The 16658-nt window shown below is 39.6% G+C and overlaps 1 protein-coding gene across 1 annotated transcript in view; it reads left to right on the top strand.

Moving 5' to 3' along the window:
* The first annotated feature begins 4532 nt into the window (after positions 1-4532).
* Positions 4533-16658, top strand: part of psmd1 (proteasome 26S subunit, non-ATPase 1) — a 101170-nt gene continuing 89044 nt past the window's right edge. Inside the window, exons 1-7 of the mRNA XM_043702385.1 lie at positions 4533-4690; positions 11407-11450; positions 12463-12536; positions 13099-13268; positions 13655-13860; positions 14155-14298; positions 15275-15501. Coding sequence (XP_043558320.1) covers positions 4675-4690; positions 11407-11450; positions 12463-12536; positions 13099-13268; positions 13655-13860; positions 14155-14298; positions 15275-15501 — 881 coding nt within the window. The 5' untranslated portion in view covers positions 4533-4674. The remainder of the gene's footprint in view (positions 4691-11406; positions 11451-12462; positions 12537-13098; positions 13269-13654; positions 13861-14154; positions 14299-15274; positions 15502-16658) is intronic.

Raw genomic sequence — 16658 nt, 5'->3', positions numbered from 1 at the left:
GTCACCAGACTAGGTAACATCATCAGTGAGCCTTCAAATGAAGCACTGGTGGTGTAGCCCGCTTCCTATTTAAATGTTTGAGTGTCCTTACATTGGATTGTCATTTCCTGTGGTGACATCACTTTCTATGGTGATGTCATTTCCTTTTCTTTCTCTCAGTGGGTGGTAAATGGGATCCAAGTCAGTGTTTGTTGATAAAGTTCCGGATGGAATGCCATGCTTCTCGGAATTCTCGTGCATATCTCTGTTTGGCTTGTCCGAGGATGGATGTGTTGTCCCAGTCGAAGTGGTGTCCTTCCTCATGTGTATGTAAGGATACTAGCGAGAGTAGGTAATGTTGTTTTGTGTCTAGATTAGAGTAGTCCTGGAAAAGCACAGCAGGTCAGGTAGCATCCAAGGAGCAGGAAAAGCAACATTTCGGGCAAAAGCCCCTCATCACCTTCATTCCTGATGAAGGGCTTTTGTCTGAAACGTCGACTTTCCTGCTCCTTGGATGCTGCCTGACCTGTTGTGCTATTCCAGCACCACTCGAATCTCGACTCTGATTTCCAGCACCTGCAGTGCTCACTTTTGCCATGTTGTTTTGTGGCTAGTTGATGTTGAAGATGTTACCAACTATGGTGACAAAACACCTGAAAACAAACCTTCCAGCTCAGCGAGCAAACCTATGGCCAGAACCTCAACCTGAGCTACAAATCTCCTCAAAACTCACTAAGAAATTATGTTACCTAGTATGGTGATGAAACATCTGAAAATGAACCTTCCAGGTCAGCGAGCAAAGTTACATCCAGGAGTGACTATGTCAAAGTCATGGGGTCCTCAGCCATGTTTCAACAATTGGTTGGTCCTAATAAATCAATCCTGGACTCAGACAATAAAACAAGGTATAAAATGGGTTACAATATTTGACATAAGTTGTCTTTGCTGACATAACTAGGTATGTCACTCACAATTTTTCACAAGGTGTTATTGTTTCAGCCATGAGGCTTGCGTTCTGTATGGAATATTACAAGTATGTTTTGAATAAATGAAGTTGATGCTTAAATATATTACTATCTTGAACTTTATAAATTTTTTAAAAGGGTGTAACTGAATTATCCAGTGGTTAACACCTGACCAAAGCAGTGAAGTTGACACAAACACAGAAAATGCTGGAAACATTCAGCAACTCTGGCAGCATCTGTGGAGAGAGAGAAAGTGTTAGCATTGAGTTCTGTATAGCTGTTTATCATAAATTCAAAACTTCTGATGATGAGTCATACTGGACCCGAGATGTTATTTCTGTTTCTTTCAGATGCTGCCAGACCTGCTGAGTTTCTCCAGCATTGTGCGTGTTTGTTTTAAGATTGCCACCATTGACAGTATTTTGCTTTTATTCAAAGAAGTTGGCAGTCCTGTTGTCTGACTGTGGTGTGGCTGGCTGAAAGGATTGGTACATACATACAAATGTATGAATTAGGAGCAGCAGTAGGCCATTTGTTCCCTGTGGCCTCCTCTGCTGTTTTAATAAGATCCTGGCAGTGCTCGTTCCAACCGCATTCCTGCCGATCCCCAATTAAATTTTGTTTTTTGGTCAATAATGCTAAACAAGCTGTGAACACACAAATTCTAGTTCTAAAGAATTAAGTAAAATTTTTGTTTTCCTGAGTTTTGATATTTGAAATTACAGCTGCAGGAGCATAAGACATTGGAGATACTAATTTGACAGTGTCGACTAATTTGACTACCTAATAGGCCATATGGCTTTAGTTTGTGTATTTTTGTATCAATCTCACCCTCACAGTCTTATCTGGTTAATTAGGAATTTAAACTTCAGGCTCTCAAAGGCTCAGCAGGTTTGATCAGGGAGTAGCTGAACTGTGTGCAAACCTAAAATGTTGTATGTTCAGCTGCCAATCTCTGGGTGTTGGGATCAACTGCAGTGCAACTGGAGCTAAGAATGGGAAGAATCAGAGTTTTCACCTTTGGTTGGTCATCTTGATTTGTGCTCCAAGTATGTGTATAATAGAACATCAGGTGAGATTCAGTTTTCATGCTCTTATCCTGTTGTCTGTGAATGTTCACTTCCTAAGAACGTGTGTGCAGGATGATCATTCAGCAAGTTACCATATACCTGCACTGAGAATCATAGAAACTTACAACATAGAACAAAGTCATTCAGTTCATCATTTCTGTGCTAGCAAACAATGAACCATTCAATCCTAACACTTGGTCAATAGACAACAGACTATGGCACTGCAAGTATGATTAGATTCCCTAGTGTGGAAACAGGCCCTCTGGCCCAACAAGTCCACACCGACTCTCTGAAGAGCAATCCACCGAGACCCATTCCCCTACATTTACCCCGACTAATGTACCTAACACTGTGGCCAATTTAGCATAGCCAATTCACCTAACCTGCACATCTTTGGACTATGGGAGGAAACCGGAGCACCTGCAGGAAACCCACGCAGACACCGGGAGAATGTGCAAACTCCACACAGACAGTTGCTCGAGGCAGGAATTGAACCTGGGTCCCAGGTACTGTGAGGCAGCAGTGCTAACTACTGAGCCACCATGCCATCCTCATGTACTCTAGTACTTTTTAAATGTTATAATGTCTGGCTGACCTACCCGTTGAGGTAGTGGGACACAAATCTCCAGCACTCTGAGAAACCTCCCGTTATATCTATGCATCCTGATTACAGACCTTTCAACCAAAGGAATAGGGCTTTCTTATCCACTCTATCTAAATGACTTATTCACTTAATTCTTATCCAATTAAATTAGGTCTTCCTCTCCCCTCAGCCTCCTCATTTCTAAAGAAAACAAATATTTGGTTATTGATTTTTCCTCACAACCACAAATTTCAAGTCCAGGCAACATTCTGAATAATTTCATCACACCTCTCTACTACTATCACATTTTTCCTTTCATATGATGACCAAATTTAGACTTGTGGCCTAATGAGATTTTATACAGTTCCCATATAAGCTCCCAGCTCTTACTATGTGCCTCCGTTAATAAGGGAGGGGTAATAAGTAGAGTCCAGGAGCTCTAATCTAAGCTGTTTGTGCATGCACAGTCAGTCCTGGATTCTGCACAGTGATTGGCATACTGATGCAGATTGCAGTATTAACTTCTAGTTCTGGAAGTTGCTGCCACGTGTGGATCTCTGAGGTTTGTCTGGATCAGACATTGTCTTTTAAACATGGCAATAATTTTTCAAATAAAAAAGTTTTAAACAAGAATGATTATCTGTATTACTGGCACTATAAAACTTAAGTTTTAAATGATATCACCACCACGATGATTGGTTTTGGCGTCCTCCTGAGCTTTCCAATATCACAGGCGCCTGTCTTTAGGAAAACTAATTCATTACATGCCCTGATAATATTCTAGCGATAGTACTGAAGACTTGCGCACCAGAATTAGTTGCTCCAGTAAATCTACCTAATAATGTCAAAAATTGCTCAACTGTATGTCCTGCCAACAACATGCAGCCCAAATCCAACCTGTCCAATTACTGCTCTATTTGTCTACCCTCAATCAGCAAAGTTATGCAACGGGTCATTGACCGTGCTGTTAAGCAGAACTGAACTTGACAATAACCTTTGCACTGACATTCAGTTTGGATTCTATCACGACTACTCCATTCCTAATATAATATATAGCCTTGGGCCAAACACTGATAAAACAACAGAACTCCAGAGATGATGTGAGAGTAATTGACCTTGATTCCAAGATAGTATTTGACTGAGAATGGTATCAAAGAGTGCTAACCAAATTACATCAATGGAAATCAACAGAAAACTGTCCATTGGTTGTATAAAGTATAGCACAAAGGAAGATGGTTGTGGTTGTTGGAGGTCAATTAGCTCAGCACCAGGAAATCAGTGCTGGAGCTCCCCAGGGCAGTGTCCTAGGCCCAAACACGTTCAACAGTTTCATTACCATGGCAGTGCTGTTGCCTGAGCCAACATTAATATGCGTCCATTCAGAATTTTGTGCAGGACGTTAATTTGCGTGAGCAGTGTCAGTGCGTTTTCATTTTAGTCGTGGAATTCTTGAAGCCATCTGACAGCTTTTAGATTCGCAGAATATCCCAAAAAGCTATGTATGGGATATTGTTCCAAGTCTTGTCACTTCATGTAGATAGGAAACACAGCAGCCAATTTGTACACAGCAAGCTTCCCCAAACAGCAATGTGAGGAACGACCGGATAAATATTTCAGTGATGTAACTCTTAGCAAATAAGCGTTTAACTATGCCTGAATCACTTTTCTATGATAGTTCCTGCTGTACACCTGAATCTGCATTAAATCAGTGCAGCCATGGGTGAGTCAGCATCTCCTTGGCAACCTGAGCCTCAACTACCGAGCTGGCTATAGTACTGCCTATTATTTATTCAGGGGACGGGGGAAGATTTAAAAGGTACCAGGGAAACGGTTATTTTTCAAAAAAAAAAATCCATAACGGTGTATTTTGTTTTAAATAATTCGCACCTCTTTTTGAAGGTATTGGTTGTTCGGGAAACAGGCGCATGTTGGACGAGGTGGAGAGGCGGTTGGAAGGAGGCCCCAGCTGCGCGGAGGGATTCTGTGAGCATCACTGAGTCAGTGTGGCGGCACTGTAACCAGGACCGGGATAGGGCCAGGGCAGCAGCGAGCGATTCCCTCCCCCTCCACCGACACCATGATTACTTCGGCCGGTGAGTCCTGTAGGCCTCCTTCCCCCTCACCATCAGAACTGAATGAAACTACCTGCTTGCCGGCTAGGCCTCTGCCTGTCGGTTCGCACCATCCGCTGGACCCCTTCGATGTGTGGTTTGTTGGCCTTATGCTCGCCCTTTCCTGACACCGAGCAGCTGAGTCACTGAGGCCTGCGAGCAGCCGTTAGGGCCCCTGCCGCTCCCCAACGACCAGCAGCAGGCTTCGGGGATCATCCGTTGTTCATCTGTCATGTCGAAAGGGTCTGAGCGTAGGAAAGCGTGACTTTCTCCAGGAAATCAAGACAGTATATTAGCAGCACCTTGAATGCTCCATGTCTCTAAAGTCACAGCAATATCATGAAGTTGCATGTGTTGTTGATGCTGGGTCAAGGTGCTGTTGAGTTTATGTTGCGCGGCCAATGAATCCAGGGCAGTAGCAACTGTTATGTATAGGGAGAGTTGCAATGGTGTGCACCGTCATTACACGTAAATTCATAAAGGGATGAGTATATCGTAAGGGGATGATTATTCCTAAATTAAAGTCAACATGAAAGTGTTGTAATAAGGGTGGACTAGTGGTGCAGTATTAATGGAGTGTTTGGGACTGAGTGCGCAACAAAGTGCATTTATTTTGTTAACATAATTGTTCAAAGAATTTGAGAGCATCATGGTCTTATAAGACAAGAGGGTATAGCAAGTAGTACAGGGTAGCTATTTGGATAATGATATTCAGTGGGGCAAGAAAGGGCAAACTGTTCAAACATAGAAAGAAGGAGTCAAAGAAGGAAAATAGTAAGGATAGATTGATGCTCTTTGCTTGAATATCTGTTTGAAACAAAAATGAATTAATGGCATAATTACAGCATAATAGTCATGATCTTCTAATCATTACGGAGATATGGTTCCAAAGAGATCAAACGGAAAGGCAGTGGCCTGGTGGTGTTACTGCTGGACTGTCAACCCATAGACCCAGGTAATGTCTGGGGACCTGGGTTTGTATCCTGCCATAGCAGTGGTGGAATTTGAATTCACTAAAAATATCTGGAATTAGGAGTCTAATGATGACCATGAATCCTTTGTTGATTGTCAGGAAAAATCCATCTGGTTCACTAATGTCCTTTAGGGAAGGAAGATACCATCCTTATCTGATCTGGCCTTCTTCTGACTCCAGACCCACAAAAGTGCGGTTGACACTCAACTGCATGATGAGCAATAAATGCCCCCCTGGTCAGCAACGCCCTCATCTTATGAATGAATTTTTTAAAAACCTGGGAACTAAATCTTGAAGGGTATATGTGGCTTTTGGAAAGGAGAAGCAGGAAGGAAAGAGTGAATGGATAGTATTGTTTGTAAGGATGAAATAAGAATAAAATGATCTTGAATTGGAAGATATAATATCCATGTAGGTGGAGGTGAGAAGTAAAAAGAGGAAGAAGACACTGCTAGTAGTAGTCTTTTTAGGGCCCCTACCATTAATTGTACAGTATGATAGAGAATAAATTGGAAGATAATGAGGGCATGTAAAAAAAAGCGGTACAATAATTGTTTCTGACTTTAATTTTCTTGATTGGGATAGTCAGATTGGCAGAAGTATCCATAAGGAAGAATTCATAGCATGTATTTGAAACAATTTTCCTAGAGTATATTGTGGATCTAAATTTTCCTAGAGTATATTGTGGATCTAAACAGGGATCAGGCAATTTTGGATCTGGTGATGTGTAATGAGACATCTAATAAATGATGTCAAAGCAAAAGATCTCCAAGGAAACAATGACTGTAAAATGGGAGAATTTAGCATTCAGTTTGATTGGGAGAAGCCTATTACAAAACCAATTGTGCTGAATTTAAATGAGGGCAGAGCTAGATGGAATGGACTGGGAAAGCAGTTTAGCGGCAAAGACAGTTGAACAATGGCAGACTTTTAAGAAAATAGTTCCTGGCTTACAACAAAGATACATCCCAGTGACAAAGAAGGATTCTAGGAAGGAAATAAGCTAGCAGTGGTTAAACAGGGAACTTAAAGATAGCATCACCTTGAAAGAAAAAATGCAGTATCAAAGAATGATAAACCAGAGTTGTAGCCAACTGCATGGGCTTGGTCCATAGCCCTCTAAACCTTTCCTATTCATGAACTTATTCAAATTTCTTTTAAACATTGTAGCTGTGCATGCATCTACCACTTTCTCTGACAGTTCATTCCACACATGAATCACTTTATGTAAAAGAGGGTTGCCCCTCATCCTTCTTAAATCATTCTTCTGTGAGGTTTTAAAAACCAGCAAAAGATGAGCAGAATAAATAAAGTTCACTTTGAGGGTAAAATTGCAAGTAATATCAAGACAGACAACAAGAGCTTCTTTAAATATATAAAAGGGAAAAGAAGGGCCAAAGTGAACATGGAATGAACCCTTAAGTTCTGGAAAAGTCTCAACAAATTTATTAAAATTCTTTGAAATGGTAACCAGCAGGTTAAATGGGAAGCAGTGGATTTAATATGTTTGATACGATTCCACACATTTAATAAGAAAATAATCCATAGAGTTGGAGATGGCGCCATAGTATCGTCACACATGGCCTAGCCCAAATTATTTTGCTCCTTTGTTCTGAATCACCACAGTAGAAAAGATTATTCCCTTTTTGTGCCCTATTAAATCCTTTATAATTTTACACTTTTGAATTAGACCATGTCTCAACTTTGCACAGTCAAGAGTCTATGAATAATGTATATGCAACCTTTCATGACATCTCATCAGGTCAAAGAGTGAATCTGTACTTTACCCTCCTCAAGGCCAACTTAGCCTACCTGTGATGGTGTCTGAAATTGAAAATTGTTCTCCTGGTGGTGTCTGACCACTCAAATGCCTTTACTTTTTGTTTATCCAATTAAATATTTCTATTTCTGATCCAAAGTGGATGAGCTCTTATTTACCAGAGTTTTGTACATTTGTATACTATATTTATGACCTTTTTTAACTTCCTCCTTTAATATTTCTGTATATTACTTTGTCCTTGATCTTCAACACCTATCCTTTGTCATATCATGTTTCTTCTGGAGGTCCACCGGTGCCACCACTCCTGCAATTTCCATATCAGAGCCAGAGCCATGGGCCTGCTCTCATATCTCCTGCTCCCCCTCCGATGCTCCTCCAGACATTGCCACTGGTCATAGCGTCATAGAGATGTATGGCACGAAAACAGACCCTTCGGTCCAATTTGTCCATACCAGCCAGATATTCTAAATTAATCGTGTCCCATTTGTCAGTACTTGGCCCGTATTCTCCTCAACCCTTCCTATTCAAATACCCAACAGATTCCTTTTAAATATTGTAATTTTACCAGCCTCCACCATTTCCTCTGGCAGCTCATTCCATACACGCACCACTCTGCATGACCGTAGGTCTCTATTAAATCTTTTCCCCTTTCACCCTAAACCTATGTTGTCTGTCCTGGCTCTCGGCTCTTCCACTGTTGACACTGAAGTCTCTGCAACCTCAGAGCCAGATCATCCATGAATCTGGGTCTGCGTGGGTCCCGGTCCCAATCAACTCCCTGGCAAAAAGGCAATGAAGCTGCCATGGCACATGAAGATGCGTGAGATAGTGTGGTAACAGCAGGTTCCACTGCATAGTGTCCATGAGTGGCTGTGTACATGGAGCAGGATCTGAACGTTGCCAACCCCACCTCTGCTGTCTTGGAGGATACAATTAGTTACCGTCTAGATGGAAAATTCTCTTCAACTTCAGTCACCTCTGCTCTGTGCTAAAACTAAACTGATGTCTACTGATGTACATGATCTTTAGTTTGTTCCCTACTCAGCTCAGGATTTGCAAGCTACTCTTTATTTCTGCAATTACGCGTACAAGAAATTTGTTTCTTCCTTGAATATTGCTAAAACTAAATTTGTGCAAAAGCCCACACCTGGTCAGGAAATATTACACTTTCCAGATATGTTGAAGGAGAGGTTCTAAAATATTGACCACTTCACACACCTTGGGAATCTCATCTCAAAAGATCACCATTGACAAGGAGATGCAAGACAGAATTATCTGCACCAATTCAACCTTTCACAGGGCAGTAAGTGTTTGAGACGGCCAAGACCTCAGCAAGGGAACAAATGTCCTAATACACAGAGCAGTTGTTATCATTATGCATCTGTAATGCAGTGTCACTGCATTAGATATTGGCAAAATAGAAGAGCACCCGAGAAATGTTTGACCTGTCTATCAAACAGCATCACACTTTGAGGCAGTACCTTAATGATGAGGCAGAGTGGAAGCAGAGAAGAAAAGGAAACAAATCCTGCATTCTGGTTCCAACTACTTGTGTGTGATCTTGCCCCACAGGCCCAAAGATCTACAGGTTGCAAATCAGCTCAATCAGCTGCTAACATTGGAAGTCAATATGAATATAACCCATAGACGATGTCCTATGTGTTGTGTTACTGACCCCACCTCACAAAATTCAAGTTGGTTCCAATATGACCTCAGTTTACAAATAAATCCACACTGTCTGTGATCAAATCATCTCTGTAGAAGTGCTGAGTTACTCTACCTCTGATAATAATTCCACTGACTTCTCCACAATGGGTGTCTCAATTCACCTGAAGAATTGAGGAGCATGATCCACATGTTGTTTCCCATCCTGTATCATACCAGTCGATTCTGCTATAATGTACATTTCTTCAATGCAATTTGGCTGTAATGTGATTGAAGAATTTAGACCATTAATTGTGGACATTAAATTTTCCTTACATGTATTGGCTGTAATGCAGTTCCATTCCCATTGGTTTAAATGGTACTGCTATTACGTGATTTTCCTATAAGACAGGATCACACGGGAATGGAACTATCGCGTTATATCAGAACAGACACTGTGGTCCTTTCAGGAGATCACTGGATAGTAGAGTATTGGCTAACTTTTCATTTCTTGAACTTTATTTAACAAAAGATGTCTTGATCCACCAGCAACCCGCATTCCTTCCCCATCCCCTCCAGCTTTACCCTCCCAGACTTTTCATTTGTGTTTTTATTTGTGGTTTCCAATAACAAATGGGTTTTGCAAACTCTTCTGTTTGATTTTTCTCTCAATTTTCCAAAGGCAGTACACTTTTCTAAGATATGATTCAATACACACAATTATTTGGAATTGTTTGTCAGCAAGCCTTAAAATTGAGTGGCAGGAAGCTCCTTGACCTTGTTGCATTTCTTCTTATTTCCCAGCTATTTACATGCATTTTGTAGACATTGCTATTAGGAGCAAAACCAAGGCTAATTTGTTTTTTCATAAATCAAGAAGCAATATATATTCAATTGTAGTCCTTCATTCTTGTGGCTGAAATTAGTTATTGAGAGTGTGTTGCTGGAAAAGCACAGCAGGTCAGGCAGCATTCAAGGAGCAGGAGAATCGACATTCCGAATGAAGGGCTTATACCCGAAACGTTGAGCTTTCTGTTCCTCAGATGCTGCCTGACCTGCTCTGCTTTTCCAGCACCACACTCTCGACTCTGATCTCCAGCATCTGCAGTCCGCACTTTCTCCTAGCTAAAATTAGAACATAGAGCATTACAGCGCAGTACAGGCCCTTCGGCCCTCCATGTTGCACCAACCTGTGGAACCAATCTGAAGCCTATCTATCCTACGCTCCCCATTTTCATCCATATGTTTATCCAACGACCATTTAAATGTCATTAAAATTGACAAAGCTTAACTGGACCAATTGTGTAAATATTGTTGTGGCTATATAAGCAGATCTGAATTTGAAATTCTACTTTGCAAGGCCTGCCCATCATCCACAAGGCAAAGGTGATCAAAATTTGCCTGAAGACTGACGTCCACAACCCTGAAGAAGCCAACTATCAGCCTGCTTAATTAGCATCCCATTCACCACTTTAAACATTCATTCTCTTCACCAACAGTTCATGGGGTACAATCTGAGATGCACTGTCGTAACTTGTGATGGGTTCTCTGATAGCTTTTCCATAATTAGAATCTCTGCCATCTAAAAAGGCAAGACCTGCAGAAGCATGGGAATACAATCACCTGCAAGTTCCCCTCCAAGTCACACACAGTCCTGACTTGAAACTATATATCCATTCTTTGCTGAATCCTGAAACTCCCTCCCTACAAGCACTGTGTTCCTACACCAGATGGGCTGCAGTGGAGGTTAAGCAGAAACAGAACTATTTAGACTTCCTCATTTGTGTAGCTCAGTTGCTCATTGTCTGTACTATTAGGAGATCTTAATGTACTTTTATGTATATCCTATCACTGTAAGTCCTTTTGAAAGTAATCTTTCTCCTGATGGTTTAAATTACTCTGTGGTAAAGTTACTGTCTGAGTGCATTGCATTATGATACACATCCGATAACTTGTCTGTATTTCAGTTTTTGTATGAATTGTATTTCAAACATATATCCTTGAAATGGAGGATTACTTTTTAAATATCTTTTTGGTGTTTCTTTGTTGGATTCTATACTATATTATGGTTCATTTCTGAAAATGTGTGCTTCGCTGAAAAAAGTTGAGAATTGAAAATCCCTATTTGGAAAATATTAGTGTCCCCTGAAATTCAGTCTTAACAGTGTGATAGAATTTAATCACCTGAGTCTGTTGGGAGTTCATGTTTTAAGAAATTTCTGTTTTGTTTTGCATGAGATTCGCAACATGATGACAATATGCTGTGCTAAACGTTGTCCTTTTTTAATTGCACTTTAATAGCTGGAATTATTTCTCTTCTGGATGAAAAAGAGCCCCAGCTCAAGGTAGGTGTGATTTCCTCCAAGAAACAAATCAGCAGGATTTGAAAATCCCATTATATGAGGAAAACCACTAAAGATTTTTGATAGCAGCACCATTTCTAACAAACGTGCATAACATGAAATTCTACATAAGTATTAGCAGAGTGAAGACAGCTCATATATTTTGTGTACTACAGTTAAACTGCTGCAGTAGCCAAGCTGATTAATCAAGTCTGCTGACTGCTAAATTCAGGATAGCATTGGACTGTAATATATTTCATGTTGTCATTTGGTAGTACAGAGCTTGAATATTGCTGAAAAAATAAACACTTCTTTGAAATTTTCTGTCATGCACTGATCAGGACAATTCACAATGTTAGCAATTTAAGAGGAAAAACAATATTTATACTGAGAGGGGAGTACTGATTGGTTGACAGACTCCTGTGCAAGCTTTGCCATGGAGAATGAGCTAGTTAATGATTTAAGTTAAGCTTTTCTTATATTTGAAGCCATGCAGGTTGACTCTGGTCAAGGTATTGCCCTGAGAAATAAACCAGAGAATGGCTGTTACCTATCTTGTTGACTTAAATCAACTGTCATTAACTGGTGCATTCTCCATGGCAATGTAAAGTCCATTCACCATTAAATAAGCACACTCATTTCATACAGTATTAAAATTACTTTTCTCCTTACATTAGTATCCTTGCAAATTATTTTGACGAATGAAAGATGAAAAGCTTTGAGGAAACGTTTTTTTTCAGCAATATTCATAATTCATAGTTACCTATTAAGGCCACATGTTTAAACATTTAAGTCACCTCACTAGTGAATGTTGAAGGACTTCTTTGCTTCCAGGCTAAGTTAATTGATGAGTGGCCCTGAAGCACATTTCGCTGACTTTTTTTATGTCCTGAAGTGAAGCAAAGTGTGCAGTTTGTTTTGCGCTCCTAACTGAATAAAACTTAATTTAGTTTGGTTAATTGTTATCAAAATTATGATATGTACCCATGAATTAATGTATTTTTCTCTGTTTCAGGAGTTTGCTCTACATAAGTTGAACTCGGTGGTCAATGACTTCTGGGCTGAAATTTCAGAATCAGTAGTTAAAATGTAAGACATTTATGATGTCTTCTGTGAAGTGATGTGTGCTGTAAAATGATCGGTTCAAAATTCATTAACTAATTTGTTTTGTAAATCCAACAGCTTGTATTCCAATGTTCCATGAAACGTTGTATTTCATCTTTGCATTTTGAAAGTCATTAGTTTTACAATGGTATGGTATATTGATGCTTAAATTGGGGACTGGGAGAGTGGAGGGTATGATAGGTGTTTATATCCTGACAGAGGGTGGGGCAGGGGAGAATTGCAGTGTGGTGAGAACTGATTAAATTGCAGTGTAGTGAGAACTGATTAAATTGCAGTGTTATCACTTAAAAGAAACTATCTTACCTTTTTTGCAATGGCAGGACTCAGCCCTTAAATATTGATTCATTTACCTATGCCAATAAGGATTTAAAGGAGTCTTGTAGCTGTTAAGGCTCAGTCTGATCTCCACGGCAGCCATTACTAATTCAGATTTTGTGACCCCAAAATCTTGTGATCCTGCTGGGAGTTGTAACCCATTTTTTGGGAAGCCCAGGTATACAAGTTCTAATATTGATTTCTTTTTAAGTGAGGAATTATATGAAGATGAGACTTTTCGAAGTCGTGAGTTTGCTGCCTTGGTGGCATCCAAGGTTTTTTATCATTTGGGAGCTTTTGAGGAATCGTTGAACTATGCGCTTGGAGCTGGGGACCTTTTCAATGTTAATGATGAATCGGAATATGTGGAAACCATCATAGGTTAGTGTTCTTAGATTTCCATTCAAATCCTCTCTTGTGATTTCTTTCATAAGATTTGAGAATTTTTTTTAAAAAATGATAATTGAAGGTATAAAATTGAAGTGTAGATCTTTGCAAGATAAAGAATGGTTTATATTTATCCCTACAATTACTGAGTTTCATTGTTTCTTCCTTTTATTATCATCTACTGAGTAATATTCCCAGATACCTAAGCTTCAGCATTTAATTTGTGGAAAACAATATTTACTGAGTTTGGCAGTCACTGTGATACTTCAGTGTTACTGTAAGAAAGGATTGCCAAATTTGGTTGTTAAAGGTATGACAGTTAGTAGTCTTGGTTTGGTTAATGATCACTGTTTAATGTGATTATCATTTCTTCACTGTAGCAAAATGCATCGATCATTACACAAAGCTACGAGTTGAAAATAGAGAATTACCCGATGGAGAGGAGAAATGCATTGACCCTCGATTAGAAGGTATTGTGAATAAGATGTTCCAACGCTGTTTTGATGACCACAAATATAAACAAGCAATTGGCATTGCTCTGGAGACCAGAAGGCTTGATGTCTTTGAAAAAGTGATTCTTGAATCTGTGAGTATATTTTTTAAATTGTTTTTGTTTCTCTTCTAGTCCTTTACAGAAAAGAAAAATGACTTTGTTGTTGTCATAGAATTAAGTATCCCTTCAGGTTAGTAAAATCCACATTATGAAAGTTCTAAATAATGCGACTCTGGATGATCTGTTGTTGACTTAGACTTGTAATTTAACAAATTTTGTTGATTTCAGACATTGGGACACCATGTACATGCATTTATATGTTCCAAGGAAACTATTTTTGTCATTTGTTGAGATGCTACCATATTTAATCTTATTGTATCTTCACAGAATGATATCTCTGGGATGCTTGCATACAGTGTGAAGGTGTGCATGTCACTCATGCAGAATAAGCAATTCAGAAATGAAGTACTGCGTGTTCTGGTCAAACTATATATGAATCTGGAAAAGCCAGACTTCATTAATGTGTGTCAGGTAATATTCTAATGTATACAATAATTCTTTTGTCTGGCACAGTCTTGTCCACAAACCTTAGTATTCTTGAGTAATGCTTTTATAGCAATATGAATGTTACAACTATATCTCACCACTGGTAGAACTATCGCATCTCCCTTTCCTCTACTTATTGATTGCTGTTGACTCATTGTCCTGTCAAAAATCTCTGTTATACACCTTTTTACCTGTTAGCCATTATTGTATCCCTTGCTTGGACTTCATTCAGCCATTTGTTGACATGCTGGCTATTAAACGTAAGGGAGAAAACCAGAGCACCCGGAGGAAACCCACGCAGACATGGGGTGAATGTGCAAACTCCACACAGACAGTTGCCTGAGACGGGAATTGAACCCGGGTCTCTGGTGCTGGAGGCAAACAGTGCTAACCACTGTGCCACCGTGCTGCCCATGTTCTTCAGAACATGCTCATAAATGCTTTCACTTCTCTGCTCTTTACATATTTGTTATCCCAGTCTGTTTGGATAATTTATGTCCCCTATTATAATTACTGTATTGTTCATTCTTGGGTATTTCATAATATCCAGGCACATTTATTCCTCTATATCTTACCTATTAGTAGATGACATTTATGATACATCCAGCAGTATAATGGTATCACTATTGTTTCCCTACTGTTGTTCTTTTAAATCATTTTTCCATCTGTTCATGCTGAATATGGTTTTCCTAGTAAATATTTAGTGCAGATTTGTATTTGCAAGCTTGAAGTTATTGTCAATATAAATTTACCCTGAAAGGATTTTTTAAAAAAACCTTTCAGTTGGGAAGTGTCACTAAAAATTAAATATTTTATGCAGTGCTGAGGTTGTTAAACACCAACAGATGGCACACTTGTGCTACTCTACGTTTGCCTGAATTGGACTGGTAGTTGAGATTTAGAAATGCTATTGGCTGTTTAAAATGAAAATTTATCTGATTTTTTTTGTTTGCTTCAACAGTGCCTCATTTTCCTGGATGACCCCCAGGCAGTAAGTGATATCTTAGAAAAGCTTGTAAAGGAGGACAACTTACTGATGGCCTATCAGATCTGTTTTGACTTATATGAGAGTGCCAGCCAACAATTCCTTTCTAGCGTTATCCAGAACTTGAAGACTGTAGGCACTCCCATTGCTGTGGTACCAGGTTCTACAAATACAGGCACTGTGCCAACTGCTGAGAAAGAAAGGTAAAAGTACTGTATTCAGTCAAAATCATATTCAAAATGAAGCATTTTCTCATCATAAGCTATATAATCGCTAAACCTGCAGTGATTGTTCAATAACAATACTCATACACAGCATAGCAAACACTTGAATATTTTCTTTTTGATCATTTGAGTTTAAAAAGTGTTTCCTGAAAAAATACTGAATCTGCCTATTTCAGGAAACAGCTTAAAATCTACATATCAGTTGTAGTACTACCTCCACACATTCTGCAGCAATTCATAAAAGTGGCTCACCAGTACCACTTTGTACCAAATAGAGTTGGGCAATGTGGCATCTGCCTACCATGGAAGTGTTTTTTTTTAAAGTGTGACCTGGAACAGTAAGTTCACAGGGTTGAACTTCTATTAATTAACCCTTAACAAGACAGTGACTTTATGTATCTTTTGGTATTTTTTGCCTGTATAAGCATTTGTGATTTCGGTTATCGTGTGAGTTTTTGAAATAGCTGTTAGGTAACAAACATATCATAGCAAGATATTTTGACAAGGTTCCACATGGTAGACTGATGACTAAAGTTAGATCACATGATATTTATTCAGGGAGAGCTTGTCAATTAAGACCATAAGACATAGGAGTGGAAGTAAGGCCATTCGGCCCATCGAGTCCACTCCGCCATTCAATCACGGCTGATGGGCATTTCAATTCCACTTACCCGCATTCTCCCCATAGCCCTTAATTCCTTGTGACATCAAGAATTTATCAATCTCTGTCTTGAAGACATTTAGTGTCCTGGCCTCCACTCTGCAGCACTGAATTCCACAGGCCCACCACTCTCTGGCTGAAGAAATGTCTCCGCATTTCTGTTCTGAATTTACCCCCTCTAATTCTAAGGCTGTGTCCACGGGTCTTAGATATAAAATTGGTTTGAGATTAGGTGGAGGGTTGTTTATTGGACTGGAGGCCTGTGACCAATGGTATTCCACACAGATTGATGCTGGATCCACTGGTGTTGTCAATTATTTAACGATTTTGTTGAGAATTTAGGAGGCATGTTTAGTAAGTTTGTGGATAACACCAACATTTTGGTGTAGTGGATGGTGAAGAAGGTTATCTAAGATTACAAAGGGATCTTGATCACATGAGCTGCAGAGTGGCAGATGGAGATTATTTTGGATAA

Source organism: Chiloscyllium plagiosum, chromosome 13, assembly GCF_004010195.1.
Source record: "Chiloscyllium plagiosum isolate BGI_BamShark_2017 chromosome 13, ASM401019v2, whole genome shotgun sequence".
NCBI lineage: Eukaryota > Metazoa > Chordata > Chondrichthyes > Orectolobiformes > Hemiscylliidae > Chiloscyllium > Chiloscyllium plagiosum.
The sequence above is the reverse complement of the archived record's forward strand: the minus strand, read 5'-3'. Positions and strand labels throughout refer to the sequence as shown.